Source organism: Athene noctua, chromosome 18, assembly GCF_965140245.1.
Source record: "Athene noctua chromosome 18, bAthNoc1.hap1.1, whole genome shotgun sequence".
Classification (NCBI taxonomy): Eukaryota; Metazoa; Chordata; class Aves; order Strigiformes; family Strigidae; genus Athene; species Athene noctua.
The window spans coordinates 10,549,557-10,566,941 of NC_134054.1; the positions used below are offsets into that span (position 1 = coordinate 10,549,557).

The following is a 17,385-nucleotide window of genomic DNA, read 5'->3' on the forward strand; positions in this document are numbered from 1 at the left end:
AGGGCAACTTCTCTTGAAGAAAGCCAAATCTGTTTTCTGCTATGGTACAGAATCACATCTGTCTTGAGGAGATATACATTGTTGTCTGTAGTCCATGACAGAGTATCAGGTACACGTCTGCATCTCTGTTGCATGCAACTTTTAGTTTAGTTCAGTAACTATTTCCAATGGAAAGGCACACTTATCCTTCCTACCTGTAGAATTATGTTTATACCAAGACTGATGCTACTACTATTGGAGATAGAAACCACTATCTCCTCAGAATAAGCTCTTAAGTGTACCTTCCTCTGATTAAAACACCCACAAAATAAACAGATCAAAATTCTGTTCTACACAGGAAGGCGTGAACCTTCCAGAAGAGGAAGAATGTATTTTACCTCTGTGATCAACAGAAGGTTTGAAGGCTTGAAGGATCTTCGGCACTGCTATCCCCATATCAAGCTCAGTTAAAGTTAGCTCATTCATGAAGTACGGCAGCTAAAAGAAGAGAATGTAAAAATCAAATCCATGTTATGGAAACTAAATATCACTGCTTCGTGAGAGAAGAAAAGTCTTAAACTTAAGGAACTGATTGAGCTGAAAAGCCACCAGTGAAAGAATACAAATAGGATTAACACAGATTTCTTCCAATTCTAGGATTTCACAGTTATCAGTTTCAAAATAGTATTTTAGGAAGAGATTCAGCATCTGAACTTGGAATGCTTTTAAAACTATGCTGAAGTGCAGACCCTGACCTTAAACTTCCAGCATGCTTTTTAGTCAAAGCATGTAAAAAGCTCAAGAATGAAGTGTAAATCCTATTTTACTGTGAATAAAAATTAAAGACTTCTTTGGATTTTAAATTCAGTCATATATTTTACATAGTTGCAGTTACATCAACACCTCAGCTATTTTTATCTTTAGCAAATGCTTTCATAGCACATTACCTTCTAAATCTATCATAATTTTAGTGTAATAGAGGCATAGACTCACGATGCTTTAAGTATCTATTTACTGTATTTCTAATTGATAGAAATTCTATCTCCTGTGAACAGACAATGCTTTAACCTATCAAAAATATTTACATCCATTCCCCATTCCCAGTCTTTCCACTTAAACTGTTTCCAATGAGATATTTAGGTACCCTGCTGTCACAATTGGGGAAACAGCCAGGGCAGAATTAGGTTACTGCTTATTTCCCAAAGCACAAGCAACACCATCTCACAGCTGGTGCTGGCAGCTAAATTTGAGAGCTTTTGTCAGCAAGACTATCTTCCTTTGCCTTTAGGAACAGGCAAACTCCTCCCCAAACATCAGGAGCTAAACAGGCCTGTAATTAACCGCTGCTGTTCAGAAGGGAATGCAAAGGGAAGACCCAGAAGTCATTCAAAAGCACCACACCTCCCTTCACCCTTTGAGCTCATGCAGTTGATGCACAATTACACCCCATCACCCCACAGACCGCTCTTTTCCTAACTCACTCCCACTGACCTCTCCTGCAAGCAGTGTATGCCTGAAGTTAACAGGAACACACCGGAGTTGTGGTTCCCTGATCTCCTCCATCTTAAAGGCAATCACTATTTCCCAAAGCAGATTTCATCATTTATAAGCAGTTCTATTTATCCCTAAAGTAAATACAATAACAGCTCTACTTTTTACTTAAAAACTTCACAAATAGTTAATCCAGCTGTAGTTAATTTGAAACTGAAGCAGCAAAGCTACCATGTTGAGATCATACCATGAAACAGATAGCAAACTGGAACTCTGTATCACATTTATTTCCTTGTCTTTTATATCTAAGTGTGAAGTGTTTGTTTTACTGTTTTAAAACTCAAAGACTATGTGTTTGTTTTACTCCATAAGACATGTGTAGTGCAAGTCTCCAGATTAGTTACCTTTATTTTGCTAAGTTTCATTTGGATCTTCTTTGACACTAGATCGGACCAATATTTTTCTCCTAAAAAATCCCAAAATATTCTTCCAAGCAAAGCATTAACCCAGGCCTCCTGTTCCTCTTCTTCAGCTTCCACATGGGCATCTGGTAACTAAAAACACAGAGCAGGTTATTCAGCTCTATAAATTCTATAAACTAAGGTCAGAAAAAGTCTCATTTACCCTGGGAAGTTTGGATTTATAGCCTGGGTTAGCTAAGAGCACCAAGTGCTCAGCACAGATAGCAGCTTCACAAGCACATCAGCTGGCCTGACATGAGCTCGCTTGTCATCATCCTGACATGCAACAGAGTGAATGAGAGCACATAGATATAGCTTCATCTCTGGCAATGAAATGAGAAAGTTGTGTGTAATTTAACCTCTGATAGAAAAAGCAGCTAAACCCAGAGTGGGCAGACTTAGAAATGTTCTGCAGCAGAGAGACTCCCTCTTCCCAACAGAATCTAGAACAGCTACTCTACTCCTCTTCTGTTTTATCAAAAAGTAGGAAAACAAGACCCAATTTCACATCTTTAAATCCAGTTCAGAAACATCAAATAGATGATAAACAAATGCAGTACAGGGACTTAAATTCTTCCTTCCAGTGTTTGTATACAGAATACAGGAAACCATACTGTTCCTTCTGCTGCATTAAAGGTTTATTTACAGTCCAAGAGGACTGTGTCTTGGTCTTAAAATACTTGGAGATACATGTTCAGATGTTGCATCACTGACTATAGACATTAAAGCAAAGGCAGCTGAATAATTCTGGGTGTGTACATGCTATCATGTATTTCATTAAAACCAGGAGGTTTCCATGCAGAAAAGACAAGACACTTAACATCTCTCAACTGCCAGCAATGAAAGGAGAATTTGCCTTTCGTTTTTACAGGCAGAAAACCTGGCGCCAGCAGAAAAGCAGTGCTAAGAGGAGTCAAGTAAATGCTACAGTTCTGGACATAATTTCTTGGCAACAACTGCTCCCAATGGCTGCAGCCTCACGCAGGCAGAATTGCTGGGTTAGTAGCTTCTGCTGTGACGCAAGTTTCCTGCCAGCACTGTTGATCTATTTATAGATGACTTCTGACACGTGCCAGATTCAGCAGCGAATTCATCACTGCTTCAGGGGTTGTCAGGGGCTAGAATATCTTTTTTCCTGGGGGAACACAAGATGTGTTTATTCATATGCTATATCATGGCCTCCTACTCCTTACTGGACATTGCATGAAAGTCTGGCAACAAAGATGCATGACATGAATTACATCTTTTAAATGAATAGTGATTACACTTAACATTAAGGATCTATTTATTAAGAGTGCTGTACTTAAAGTTCTGTTTTATTAAGAGTGATTCAAATGCGGTCCAAGAGACCAAAGGATTTGTTGGAGCGCTAGACATTGTTTGCTATTACACTGCTATGTACTACACAATACTAACATATCAACCATTTAGTATTGCTTTTAAAAGACATTAAAAAAATGGAAACCATACAATCCATCCACCCATGCCTTATGTCTTGTTGAGCAAGACTGTTCAAATCAAGCTGCAGTCTATGCAAGAGCCAATTCCACTTCTGTCCCCCAGTCAACCCAAGCAGCAGGTATACTGCAGTAAAAACTGCCCCACTGTCACCAAAGCCACAGGCAGAGGACCATCAGATACACACCAAAGGCAAATCCTAACCCTGTTCACAGCAACAGAGCCAGGACATCATTCCTGAGAAGAATCAAAGAGGTTAAGCACTTTCTGAAACATGCAACAGAAAAAGAGTTCTCAGGTCCAGGACAAAAAGCACTGCTTCATGTGGTCCAGAGAGCACGAACAAAGCCAAATGTGGGGCTGAAAACAGATTTTATAGTGTAATATCTGCACTGAAAAACTGCTACAGACATTCCAATTTATACTTGTGTAATATGACAATTCTGTCCCACTCAGGTGCTCAGATGCATTGAGGAAAGGTAAAAGGCCTTTAGCTCCCCACAATCAGCACAAACTTAACATCAATTTTACTACCCAGTATTAAAAATTCCACTTAAATAGTTTCAACAAGCCATGACCTCAAAACTATGCTTTTAATTCAATCTGCTTTAGAATACACACTGAAAAATCTAACTTTTTACTACTACTGAGAAAGTGGTTCATGGAATTTTGTGGGGTTTTGGTTGTTTGTTTTTTTTTTTTTTTTTTCACCGTTTTGTTTGTTTGTTTTAACCTTAAGATATAAGTTATTTTGGGACCAATGGTTTTTAGGACACACCTGTGCATTCCTAATGAAGAAAATCTACAGATATATTGACTTCAGCTGTACAATCTTTTAGGTACAAGACACTGCAAAGGTCAGAAGAACCACAGTTGTTGTTGGAAAATAAGAAATCAAACTAAACCAGTGAAAAACTTGTATAGTTAAGAAGAAAGCGTGGTCAACAGGGAACTGGCAAGCATGGAAAGCCACACTGACTTTATAGAAAGTTTAGGGCCCACCTGTAGTTGAAATTAATTTTTCTTTCTATATAATTGATTTTTAAAGTACTAGTTAACAAGGTAAAATATATCACCACCTCTGATACATCTTTTTGGGGAAAAGTATTACCTTTTTCACAGCTGTAGGGCTGCTATCTGCACTGAGGACTGGACTACCTGAAGGGCTTTTCTTTTCATGTGGAACACACTTTGCCATATAAATACTGTAGTCCAGAAGCATTTTCTGCCGCACATTGCCAACCAGATCCTTGTGCTTCGGCTGGGATGCAATTTCTTCTGCACTTCCCTTGCTGCTGCTCCTGCTGTGAGTGAGAACTCCAGATTGACTATCGCTTCTACTCTGTGTTGGCAAGATCCCTAAATTAAAAGGAATAATACTGTTTAACTGAAAAAGAACCTGACAGTCAAGTAGCAGAGTGTGTGATCAAACACTTAAAGAAACAAAATTAGCTTGCAGATATAATTTATTCTGGAAAAAAGAGACCACTCAGAGTAGTGCTTTCTCATTTTGCAGGGTAAAAGTAAATTCCACTGCTGTGTGCTTAGGTGGTCCTAAACCCGTATTAGTCAATATTTGGTATGATTCAGCACTCAGTAGGACGTGAGACTGGAAAACTCACCTGATCAATAGCATATTTAAATGTGGACACTCACATATGCATAACATATGGCAGAATTCCCCACAGCCCTGCTAGGGAATGCCTAAAATAAAAGTTGGGTGGTTAAAATGTACCTATAACTGAACCTTTTTTTTTTTAAATGTAATTATAGGCTGTTACAATTAAAAGGATTGGCAAAAGCATGTAACTATTAGAATTTTAATTAGCCATTAATTTTGCATTTGCATTTCAAGAAGTTATGTGCCAGAAATAATGATGTTAAGCAATTTTTAAAAGCTTCTCAGAGAATATATAAAGACAGAAAAGCATGACTCATTCAGATACAGAACTATATCAGAGGATGGTTTTAAATTAGCATGTCAAACATTTGATCAGTACTGTAGACTAACATGTTTGTTGGTTCAGATATATATATTAGCACAGGACTTTTTATTTAAACAAAAAAATATGTTTGCCTGAGACATTAACCCATGAAAAAGCTCTTTAGTCTCTAAAGGAGACTGGAGTGGAAGGAAGGATGGAGGAGGAAGAACAACCAATAAGAAGTCTGAGTGTAATACTGCAAATATCGACATCAGTTCCAACAGTATGGAGAGAAAAAGGATTGAACAATTCATCAAATTACAAGAGTTGTTACAGTCACTGAAAAACAGTGTATTCACATAAACTAGTCTAAAAATAGTAAGAATAGTTGAGGGCATATAGCCAAGTATATAGCCAAGAGGAAAAGGCAGGGCGGGAATGTGGGAATGAGAGGCCAAGATAAGGAGCACAAGGGTGTCTTTAGTACTATTTGTCTGTGAAGATCACTATGGCTCCATAGTTGCTATAACTACCACTGAGAAAACACAACTTTGGTTTGTTTGTTTTAACAGACACTTTTACTAGAATACAAAATGTGAATACCTGGCTTGCTCCCACATAAACTGGATGGCTTCTTTGCTTCAGACTTCAGCTTGGATGCGAGAAGGAACCTTCTGAACCATTCCTCCTTCTCCCTACCTGTCCTTCCAAAGAGATAAAGCACTTGATCCTTTTGGCTAGTGTACTTTGCTCCATCCTGAGTTTTCTTGGATTCTTCATTGTTCAAGTCCACTTTTTCAGCAGAAAACTTCTCCTCTGTATTCTCTTTATCAGTCTGGGCCTTAGCCATAAAGTCATCCTGTTTAGCAAGTTCAATGCAAATAGGGTACTTCTTATTCCAAATCCGTTTTCGTGCCAGACTCTTAGGAACCAGGAAAATCTGAGGAATAAATGAAAGGGTTCAATTAATTTATTTTTCAGTTGTATCTTCTGTGTTTCTGTAGTCACAGAGAGAACATACGAACATGAGAGATACAGATCCTGCACTCAATCTGCCGGGTTTAGCTGACTCTTAACATATAGTTGATGATGTCCAGCCCAGTGCTGTCACTAGGTCTTTGGTGAGCCATAGCCTTGGAACTAAAACAAGGACCATTCAAGTAGTTTAGACTTCTACAATCATAGAAAAACTCGGCGTTCACTTAAAAGGTCTTATTCTCATAGTTATGCAGAAAGAATAGAAAAAACAAGAACCTTACTTCTGTGACCACAGGGTAGGTAATGAGAATCTAAACAGATTTAAAACTCAACTTTTTAGGCCTACCTCATGAAATTGAGTGTTTGAAGTTGGCCATACTCACATCAGGTGATTTTCACATCAAGTATGTAAGAAGGAATAAAAGTAATTTTATTCCTTTATTTATAAATTGTATTCTAAATTTGGTATATTCAGAGAGAATTGAGACAATGCAAGTGATAATAAGAGTAATAAGAGTTAAAAATTCTCATCTAGGGGCTGAGTTTACCCGTGTTCTCCAAAAACTGTGGGTAAATACCTTGGAGAACAGCCATAATTTGCTTATTATACTCAGGGCACTTTCGCAACCAATTGGGGGCGGGAGGAGGGGGAAGTACTGGAAATTTTTCTAAAATACCATGGAGAACAATTGTCAGTTAAGTGCTCCTGTAGCATGTGACAGCTTTGCTTGTCTTCATTATGGGAAAACAAATCTGCAATAGGCAGGAATCTAAGTTTTTGCTTTATATTTTTCACCATATTCCTTTAATGGAAAGCAGAGCTGACAGCAATCTCCTTTCCCTTACTGACTCAGGGAAACAAAATTTTCCTCACTGTCGCCTTGGTCTCTCTCCCCCTCTCTCAGTCAATTGAAGCATAGTTTCCTCCTACATCTGTACTGCCAAGGCCTTCTATTGATGCAGCACATTAAAAAAAATCCATTCTTTTAATCATGGGGTATTGATGTATTACTTAATACAATGTCAATGGAATCAACTCCACATGGCAACTCTTCACAGACTTGAGAGGCGCAAATAACATGTAGGAAAACTGTTCCAGCATTATTATTGAGGCACTCTTCCAACTGCAAATATCCCTATCCCCTTCCCTAGACAGTGGGTACCAACAGCAAGTCATGTCTGTCCCATCCACATCTTGCTCTCCTCTTTTACATCCATATACAATGTACACTCCCCCTTCCAGTGAAATGCAAATATCTGAACTGCCTCGGGATAGAGACAACCACCAAAGAGTATGCATTTTGGTGCAAGCTTCAGAACAGTCATGCAGTAACCTAATGTATGGGGAACAATTCTCTGAACTCCCATGAGTTAACTTCTGCTTTGAATTGACAGAGGAAAATCATACTTTTCCTTTACTGTGTAAATACTTATTTTTTTCTAAACCCAGCTCAATCTTCCTCCCCAGCACAATCTTTTGCAAGTTAGTCACGACAACAGTTTTGTTTACATAATGACAGCACATGAAACTAGAGGAGCGAAAAAAATTTCAAGGTGTCAACATATTCTTTGTTAAAATCAGATATAAGTAAGGCACACTCACCTTGCTCTCTGTAAGTTCGTAAATTTTCTGGCTGACATACGTGACTTCAGGCTTTGGCTCATTGTACACAGCCCTTCTAGAAATATTTTTATTGGGTTTTGAAAGTCTTAAGGTGCTTCCTTCAAGTCGCACATAGACAGAGTGAGTCAACGTAGCATGGTATGTTTCTGGATCATAATTATAAATTTCATTCATCCATCCCTAGAGAAGAAAACACTTGTTAACAGGGTTTTAAACTGCTGGAAAACCAAGTACAGCACATACAACAAAGTATTTAAATAATTATCCAAGCTTTTGTCAAAGTGACATCACCTACTGTACAAATACAACACAGCAGTAAACACCCTAAATGAGGTGGCACTAAACAGAGAGCGTGAGATGAAGACTGTATCCCAAGAACACAACTTGTTTTTCTGAGTAAATCATTTTGTATATGTAGTGCAGTGCTCCTCCACCTCATCTTCACGAGGTGCTGTGAGATCTGCAGACAGTCTTGCTGGGAAGAGCAGCCCGTCTGCTACAGCAAACACAGACATTTTCATCACCGACAGCCAAGGCAGAGCAAACAGTCTGTCTGCTTACAGACAGCACTGACATTTTAATCACCAACTATTAAGGACTGAGTGGAAGACCACAGTGGAGTTTATTTTAACACACCATCACTGTTTAACATCATTTAACATGTTGTGTTAACTGCCCAGTTCCACCACAGCGTCATACACATGGGGATTAAATGTCTGTGCAGCAAAAGAAACAGAAATCAAACAAACAAGCCCTGCTGTAACAAGGCTGTAAGTGCTGACTCTAACCATGGGGGTGACCTTACTCCTCTAACATCATCTTAAAGAAAATTAAAGATGATAAATAGGGCAGAAGACAAGCCAAAATACTCATTCAAGGAGGACAAGTTTTCCTTCTCTTAACCTGCCCTACAACATACTTTTATAATTACTTCTACCTGCACATCAAAACCTTAATTCAGCATACTCCGTATTCATTAATGTCAACAGAAAGCAAAGGAGATAGACTTAAACGTACCCTAGAGCATGAAGTAGAATAGCATCTTTACAAATACCTAGGCAAGTACAGTACGGGGAAGAGCATCTGCTGCTGGGAAGGGGGCACACTGAATGAGCATCCCTAGTATTCTTCAAAACAAAATAGTTTTAACTACCTTATGCAAAACATCCCAGAAATTGCTCCAAAATTTTAATTTATTAAAGAAGCTTCCACCCACACATAGAAATGTAAAATTTATTTTAGTTCTCATTTACTTCAGTGCCATATAATTTCTCAAGGTAGACAGCATCCTCTTTCTTGGGTGCCATAGTAACAGTGATATCTACGTTTTGCTTACTCCAACATCTAGATCCATTTTCACTATAAACCCTGAAAAACCTAGATAAATTAGCATTTCTGTTATGTTCAGGAAAGATTAAGTCATTCATCTTTGCTCAGCTCCAAAGCAGACTACCTCTTTTATTAACAGAAATACCTATACCAACACATGCTCTTTGAAGCAGCTTTGCGTATACAACTACCATATAGTAAATACAATGCATGAGGAGTTTTCTATAAGCCATCAAAGTTCTGCACAGCAGGGTTGATGCATGTTTGAGTACATCCTATTTCTTTCCTAGAAATTATTAAGCCAAGACATCTTTGAGCAGACAGCAATTAATTTTCAGCCAGGAACTCCAGCTGGACTTACTGAAGCACAAGGATATCATGTGAGTTGCCTAAAGCCACCATGAGCCATCCGCTCTGTGCAGAACTGGAATATCCATATGGCCCACAGATCTCTGGAGAGACTCCTGCCTGCCCCCCGGCTCAGATCTCCAAGCTATTTCTAGCTCAGACACCAAAGTCTGGAGCCTGCAGCCAGGCAAACATACAGACGAAAATTTGCTGTCTAAAGTTTATCACCTTCTCCTGCAAAGCAGTTCAGCCAAAGACCACACAAGCTGGCACAAAGAGAAAGGCAGACTTGGAAAGTGGATCTTTAAAAGAAGCTTAGCCACATGAGCCCTTTTTATAACTCTAGTAAGTTACAGTAAGTAACTGCAATAAGTTATTTTCAGTAGGAAAACCTGGAAACCTCTGGGTATGTGTGGTACCCAAGAAGGAAGGTCAGAGTACACTTGGAAGTTTCTTTAGCATCTTTCTTGAGATGGAACCAGCTGGGGTTTTCTGACACCAGCACTTGAGCTGAGCAGAGGACATGTAGTGATGAAAACAAGAAGAGACTTACACATCAGTCTCTTGACTGCTGTGTACCATAGTAAGAAGTAAAAATCCATGAACTTAGTTTCAGAGATGAAAAGTTGAGACAACATGACCACCTTGGGACACACATTGGATGCACAAACTTTGCTATACCTTCTCTGTAGATAAGGCTGTTATCCAACACACTTATAGCTATGTTTAATTTTATGCCTCCAGCACATGCTGAGCTAGCCACACCTGCAATAAAAAGGAGGTGGGCCCAGCCTATATTAAGTGACTTAACTAAGTTCAGAGAATCTCTGGTAGCATCCAGTATGTCATTAACTAGACCAGCACCTTTCCTATCCTGTTTCTTCTATAACAGTGGCAGTACCAGCCCTTCTGCCAAAAGATTTCCTTACCCTACACAATTTAACAGCAAGGGAGAGGTCCTTTTCAAGATTGCCACCGTCCTCCCAGCAGCAGCAGCAAGACACACTGAATTTAAAGGACAAAACCAAACAAAATAGAATCTCTTCTTCCTCAGTTTGTGTATTCCTGCTTCTCTTTTGGCATTCAGAAGCCCTGGGAAGTCCCACCTGCTTTTCTGATCCCTACCATGCGCCCAAGCTTTCTACTTCAAACAAATGGATTAGCTGTATAATCTGCCAAACACACAATTTTCAAACCCCGTACTGCCGCCTTCCCTGCTTACTGCACATAACAAACCCAACAGAAGTGCAAACACTGCTTCTCACAGCACAACCACCAGGTTACTAGCAACTGAAGAACCTGTCCAAGACTTTTAACAATGGACTTCAGGCTGCCTAAGGTACCAGATGTTCAAAATCTAGAGCCAGCAGAACATAAATACATCTACCACCTAACGTAGCAGCCTACATAGTGACTTCTATACAAGGAAGATACTGGCTGCTTCATGTATTTGAGACAGAGCCCAAAAAACCCAAAAGATACAGAAGTTCAAATATTTGGGGCTTTCTTTTCAGACAGTACCTAGCCAACAGTCAGGATGAAAGAGATACCACACCACATTACTACAAATCCTCCTTGTACATGAATTTTTAGTTTCCTAATTTCTAAGGATGCACGGTTTCCTTTTTGCACTCAGTTTTCAAGTTATTGTGTAACATATAGAAACACTGTATGACAGAGTGAAATGTTAATACTTCACCAAATGACAATTCTTCACTCTATTAATGAATCTGAATGCGTGACAGCTGCAGGAATTTTCTTTCTCCCATATAACTCAGTGTTAATGGGGGAAATGACACCACTTGCCTTCTCACTTCAACAATTTTAATTTTTGTAAATTGTTTCATCTACCACAAAAAATATTTTTGAGAAGGTTATCCAAGAAACCCTCCAATTAATTCTGAAGTTCCTGCATTCTAAGAACAATTTAAGCAGAAATACCTCCACCTCTCTCTGAAAAAAACAAACTGGAACAAAAGATTCACAGCCTATGGAAACCGTTTTGCAATGCATCTAAACAGAGAAGTTATGTTACCATAACGTGCTAGCAACAGATGAATTTTCCCCAACTGCTGAAATAACAATGGATTTCCTTGTATGGGAGAGGAGTGACTGTATGATGGGTCTTTTTTGTACTAGCGAAGTTGTTAAAATAAGAAATTCAGTAATTCAGGGAGGACAATGACCATAGTCATATGCTACTCTGCAGCTGCTTGCCATTTACACGGATCCTGTGACCTCCGTTTATAAAGGTCAGCAGTTGCTCTGAATTCACAGCTGAAATTAGGAGAAAGTGCCTCACCATCTGACTGGTAACCAACCTGGAAAAGTATCTGGTTGGAATATTGGACAGCATGGTTTTTACAGCAAAGGTCACAGTTACTATTCAAAAACCCATACATGTGCTAACAGGATCTGGCCTGTTTGTCAGACAGCAGAGACTGAGCTGGCTCTCAGAGTGCAGCACATCACACAGCACCAGCAACTGTACTGGCCCTCTGGGCTACGCACGGGTCTGTGGAACAACAGTACTTGCATAAAACAGCTTTAAAAGGGCCACCCTTGTTTACTTTTCCTCTTTCATGGCTCTGGGCTGCAAATTTTTTTCCAACTGCAGTTCAACAAAATTCATGCAAGTAAGAACTGCAGAGTCAGGCCCCGCAGAGTATCAACTTTTCAATGTTACTTAGTTTAAGATCTCAGGTAGACCTTAACCTGAGAGGGGAGGTGGAGGGAACTACAAAAAAAAAGATCCTTACGAGGGACCCAGAAGTCTGGGGGGACAGACCTGGTCTCCAAATAAAAATAAAAATCATTACTTCTGTGATATTTTCAAATACATAAATAAAAGAATCAGCAAGTCAACTTCACAACATAACACAAACTCAAATCTGGATTAAAACTGCTTCCAGAGTTTCTCAGTGATATTAACAGATTGAGTTATATCCATTATCTTTAAATGATATAATCAAATGCTCCAGCACTGCAATTCATGAAAGACTGTTGATCATTCAAATCACACTAATTGTATTAGTATCCTTCTCATTACCACTATTTTATAATACTTCAATAGTATTTTGCTTGATAAATGAAGAAAAATGTAATGCGTTTTTTAAGTTTTTATTGACAGGGAATCTAAAGACACTAGAAAGGTCCAAGGTAGGTAAAAGTAACCTCCACCTTAACTGGAAAACACATTTGTCTGCCAGAGGCCACTACCAAACATGAAATCCCTTGGGTGATATTCAGGAACAGCATGCTGGTAAAAAGCCTCCTCTTTCTGCACAGCTGTGGTTGAAAAAGCTTCACTTCTCCAGCAGACACTGCCAATAGTGAGTATCTTCTCATAAAAGTTCGTTCTAATGGAACGGGTAAAATCATCATTTCCATTTTAGCTGTTACTTAAAACCTTTTGTATCAGCCAGCACACAAGGGAACGCACACTTGAGAAGGCCAGTAAGGAAGCCAGAAAAGACTAATGCATTAAAGAAGGAAAAAAAAAAAATGTGGGCAGAGAAAAAAGGGAAAAGGGAGTAAGAAGATAAGAAAACATACCCTGAAGTTGCAGGGGGTTTGTGTGCATTTTCTGACAGGACAGGGCTCCTCCCTCCAACACCAAAGACATCCGAGCAACATAAACACAGAAATCTACAGAAGCACACACTAACCAGCATAACAGTGTTATATTCTTTCACATTGCAAAGGAACAATTTTTGGGGAGACAATATTAACATTCGGGTATTTCGGCAATCGCCGTGGAGAATTTTCCACTAGTTCCTGAAACCAGGGAAATGCAAACTTCTCAGACAATATTTACATGAGGGAGAATGCACACGTACTTGCACAAAAATAGCCTGACAGCTGTTTGGCATAATCCCAACTCCTGGAGCCCCATAAAGGGACCTTACTCATAGCCTTTATCATAATGGCATGAAAGCAATTCAGGCCAGAACACAAAACCAAGTCCTGAAGAGAACATCTTTACGCAATAGCATCAAGTTTGAATTTTCCTATATTCACATGCGTTTTGCTACTGATTAAAATCTTTAATTTTTCAGAGGATCTAAACTGTAACAGTGCTCATTTTGACAGAGGCAAACAGAAAATAGTTGTATGCAGGGGGAATAATAACTTGCAATCTGCTAAATCACATTACATTATGTTCCACTACAATATGGGCACTGAGCTGGTTTTTAAACTCCTGAAGCATTAAAAAGCCCTTTTACAGGGCTTTACATATTAAGGACAATTACTTTGTGTGTTAATGAGCACAAGAAATACTTATCAGGTCACATAAAACAATCTACACTCATACAGACTTCTCTGCACAGTTCATTTCTTACCTACAGTTATAAAACGTTATCTCCTGGATAAAAGCATTAAAATATAGTTTAATGGTTCCCAAATAATAGCTAACACCTCAAAGAGCCATCTTAACACCAGCCAACAGTGAGTATCAGGATCTTTACAAGCTTTCAGGTATCAAGGCAAATGTATATGCAGAGTCTCAGCACCCAGTTAACAAGAACAGAACTTAATGTTTGTGAAGACCTGTACACATAAGCAGCAGGTAAATCAACTGGGCAGGCATGATTATTCAGTCTGCATTTGCAACAGCAAATAAAGACCACAGCTCATAACATTCAAGAAAAGCAGGCACCACCAAGGTAGCATCAGGGATGGGCATGCAATTGCTGCCTGTATTCAGCAAAAGTTGGCTTTTATACCCCATTTCTCCAACTTTTCTGTTACCTAAACATGAGATTAGCTATCAGTTAGCACTATAGATTCCACAGCATGTAACCAATACAGTATGAATTTAAATTCATGCAACCTTTGTGTTGTTATACAACTGGAGATGCATCTTCAGAAAGCTCAGGATGGATTTAATATTTACACAAATGCAAGAAATCATTCACAAATACTCTGATAAGCAAGTGATATCAAGTGAAGGTTGTATCACTATCATTCTGAAGTGCACATCAGAAACTAGTAGATGCTTTTTTACTCAGAATTCTGAAATTGGGAAAATATTTTAATTCACCAGAGATGGAAATTAGGAGTGGCAGGACAGGGACAAAGAAGAAGCACAAAGCCACTGAACTAACTGAGTGGTTGTATGAATCACAGCTGGACAGACAGCAACATGCCAGACATATGAAGTGACAACAGCTTGCAGTATCTGAACAAGAAGTGGAGATGGGAAAGGGCAAAGAGGAGGGAGGAGAAATTTTCTAAGAGCTTGATATAAAACCCAGCTCTCAGGCATGCGTTTTACTGAACTGTAATCCGTATTATACAGTACAATATTCAAGATAGCGGCATGCAGAACCACAAACATCATAACCCATGAGTATGTCCCTTTTATCACTCATTCCTCCTCCCATTCTAATTAGCTTAATGTTTGAGGAGAATCCTTATGTTCTCCATCTATGCTTTACTGGAACACAATGCTTTTGAATCTGCTTAGACTGAACAGACAAGACAAATTACTGCCTAGACAGTAAAATACCCCATAAACAAAATACATCTCACAAGATGCAGCTTCAAGCACAAATGTTATTTTACACTCTAAACTCTGACACTACTTGCTCTCAGTAGTTAGCTGGATCATTTCAAATCCACCAGCAAAAACATTTGCCCTTTTACTTTTGAAGCAATTCTGGTTTTCTACTAATCCTCAAGGATACTGAAGTCTTAACATATTCTTAGATACTAAACCATTTGTGCCCCTGCCAAAGCGCCTGACCCCAAAACAATACTGTATTTACAAATGGGGATAATTCAGCTCATTTACATCTTCACAATAAATCTAGTTTATTACTTCTACTCAAAAAAATGCCCACAGACAGACACACAAAATTGCCATGACCTCACCTTCAGTATTTCAGGTTCTTTGATGTCTAGAGCTCCTGTATTCCATCGCTTTTTCATACTTCTATGCAATTTGAGATATTCATGAGTACGTGGAGTAAGAACCCAAATCACACAGACAGCTATCATAAATCCAAGGGCCATTCCAAGTAAGAGTCCACTTAAGTAGCCGGGGAGAGGGATAATAAAGTAAGCATAGACTAACAGTGTTAAGAAGTATAAAGTTTTCACTGGTATTTTAGGCTGCTGCACATACGGATTATTTTCATCTTCACTACTGAGCATAGTACCATTTTCCTCAGTCATCTCTGGATCGAGCAAAGTTTCAGTAGGTTTATCAGTTTTGCTTTCATCCTCTAGCAAGGAAAAGTCTTCAGAATACAGTTCACAAAATTCCTCATCCTCTCTGCTTGCTAGTGCAGACAACGAGCATTTTTCAAGTACAAGTGACGTTTTGGAACTCACGTCCTTTGTGCTTGCAGACTGAGAGCTTTTGGTCTCCGTCTCTTTTGCATGTTCCTCAGCCATTTTTGACTGATCGTTCCTATTCAGGTTGGAGTCACTTCCATAGAAGTCCCCTTCAGAATCACATTCTTCTTCCTTAATGCTGTAGTTGTTATTGCTTTCCAAATGGCCATTCAAACTGGAAAGGTTTGAGAGTTCTGAAGCACTTGAAGATAAGGCTTTGGGCCTGTGGCTACTACTTTCATCACCCATTATTTTACTGAGCAGCTGAAAAGGCTCATAGATTACTTCAGAAAGGCGTCTTTTAGTATCTTCAATTTTAGCCTCCATTTCAGGTACTTTAAAAAAGGAACGAGTGTCAGAGGGGGATGTTAATGGAGATGAGGGGGCAGTTTTAGAATCACCACCTGTAGCTCGAGGTTGAGTGAACTGTTTGAACAGATGCAAGTTCAATTTTGAGTCAGGTGGCCTGTAAGACACAGCTTCAGATTCTTGTTTAGAAGTGTCTGTAGACAGAGATTTCACTAAGGTTTTCATTAACTGTCTATGTCGCATCGGTGGGGTGGGTTCTTTTGGTTCCACATCTGTTGAAAGGGACTTGACTAAACCCTTAAAAGGCTTTGAACTAGAAACTGTGGATGATCCACTGGAGCAGATAACTGATCTGGAAGGGGATGAGGATGGGGAAGACGACAGGCTGGATTTCTGTTCCACAGGTGGTGGTGCACCTGATGAGCTAATTGTATGACATGAGTGTGATGATGGAGACAGGACTAGTGGCACTGTACTGAATACTTGGGATGTGGAAGGAGAATCCAACAGCTTTACAGTCTCTGCAGTTGGCAGAACTGCAGGCGACGAGGACAGTAGTAATGCAGAGTTGGCCACGTTAAGCGAGGTAGCTGGACCAGAAAAATCATGGCCGGTATGCTCAAAGCAGAGGTCTTCCTTGGCTTCAAGTGCTGTTACAATGCTTTGGTCATCTAGTTCCTCATCAAGAAATTCCTTGAACTCCTCTTCCTCCTCTTCTTCCTCCTTCCCAAATGCAGAGAAATGAATAGTGATGGTTTCTCGGGAGACAGATCTTTGGACCTGCACTTTTGGTGCTGACTGCTTTGAGGACATTTCACCAGTTTTCTCTGCATGGCTACTGTTCTGACTTGTCATTGCAGGTCCCAGAGATGTGTCAGAGTCTGTGAAGAAAATGTAACACTGTGTTAAATGCCTTTTTTCCCCCCTCCTTATTTTCAAGCATTGAGCCAAACACAAGAGACAGGTTATAGTCAACAGGTCAGTCAAAAATTCAAACACTCTGGACACTCCTTGTATCACTGGCTTTAAAGCTGTCTAGTCAACTTATGGACTGTTATTGAAGAAACTGACCGTAGATTTATTTCACTACAAAAAACACGTATCTATATTTTAGTTAATATCCCCTTCACATCTGCTTAAC

The 17,385-nt window shown here is 39.3% G+C and overlaps 1 protein-coding gene across 1 annotated transcript in view; it reads right to left on the reverse strand.

Moving 5' to 3' along the window:
- TEX2 (testis expressed 2) overlaps positions 1-17,385 on the reverse strand; it is a 55,567-nt gene that overhangs the window by 14,347 nt on the left and 23,835 nt on the right. Inside the window, exons 2-7 of the mRNA XM_074921794.1 lie at positions 15,471-17,125; positions 7,896-8,096; positions 5,918-6,254; positions 4,501-4,748; positions 1,875-2,024; positions 378-477 (exon numbers count right to left, since the gene is read on the reverse strand). Of these exons, the coding sequence (XP_074777895.1) occupies positions 378-477; positions 1,875-2,024; positions 4,501-4,748; positions 5,918-6,254; positions 7,896-8,096; positions 15,471-17,099 (2,665 nt within the window). The 5' untranslated portion in view covers positions 17,100-17,125. The remainder of the gene's footprint in view (positions 1-377; positions 478-1,874; positions 2,025-4,500; positions 4,749-5,917; positions 6,255-7,895; positions 8,097-15,470; positions 17,126-17,385) is intronic.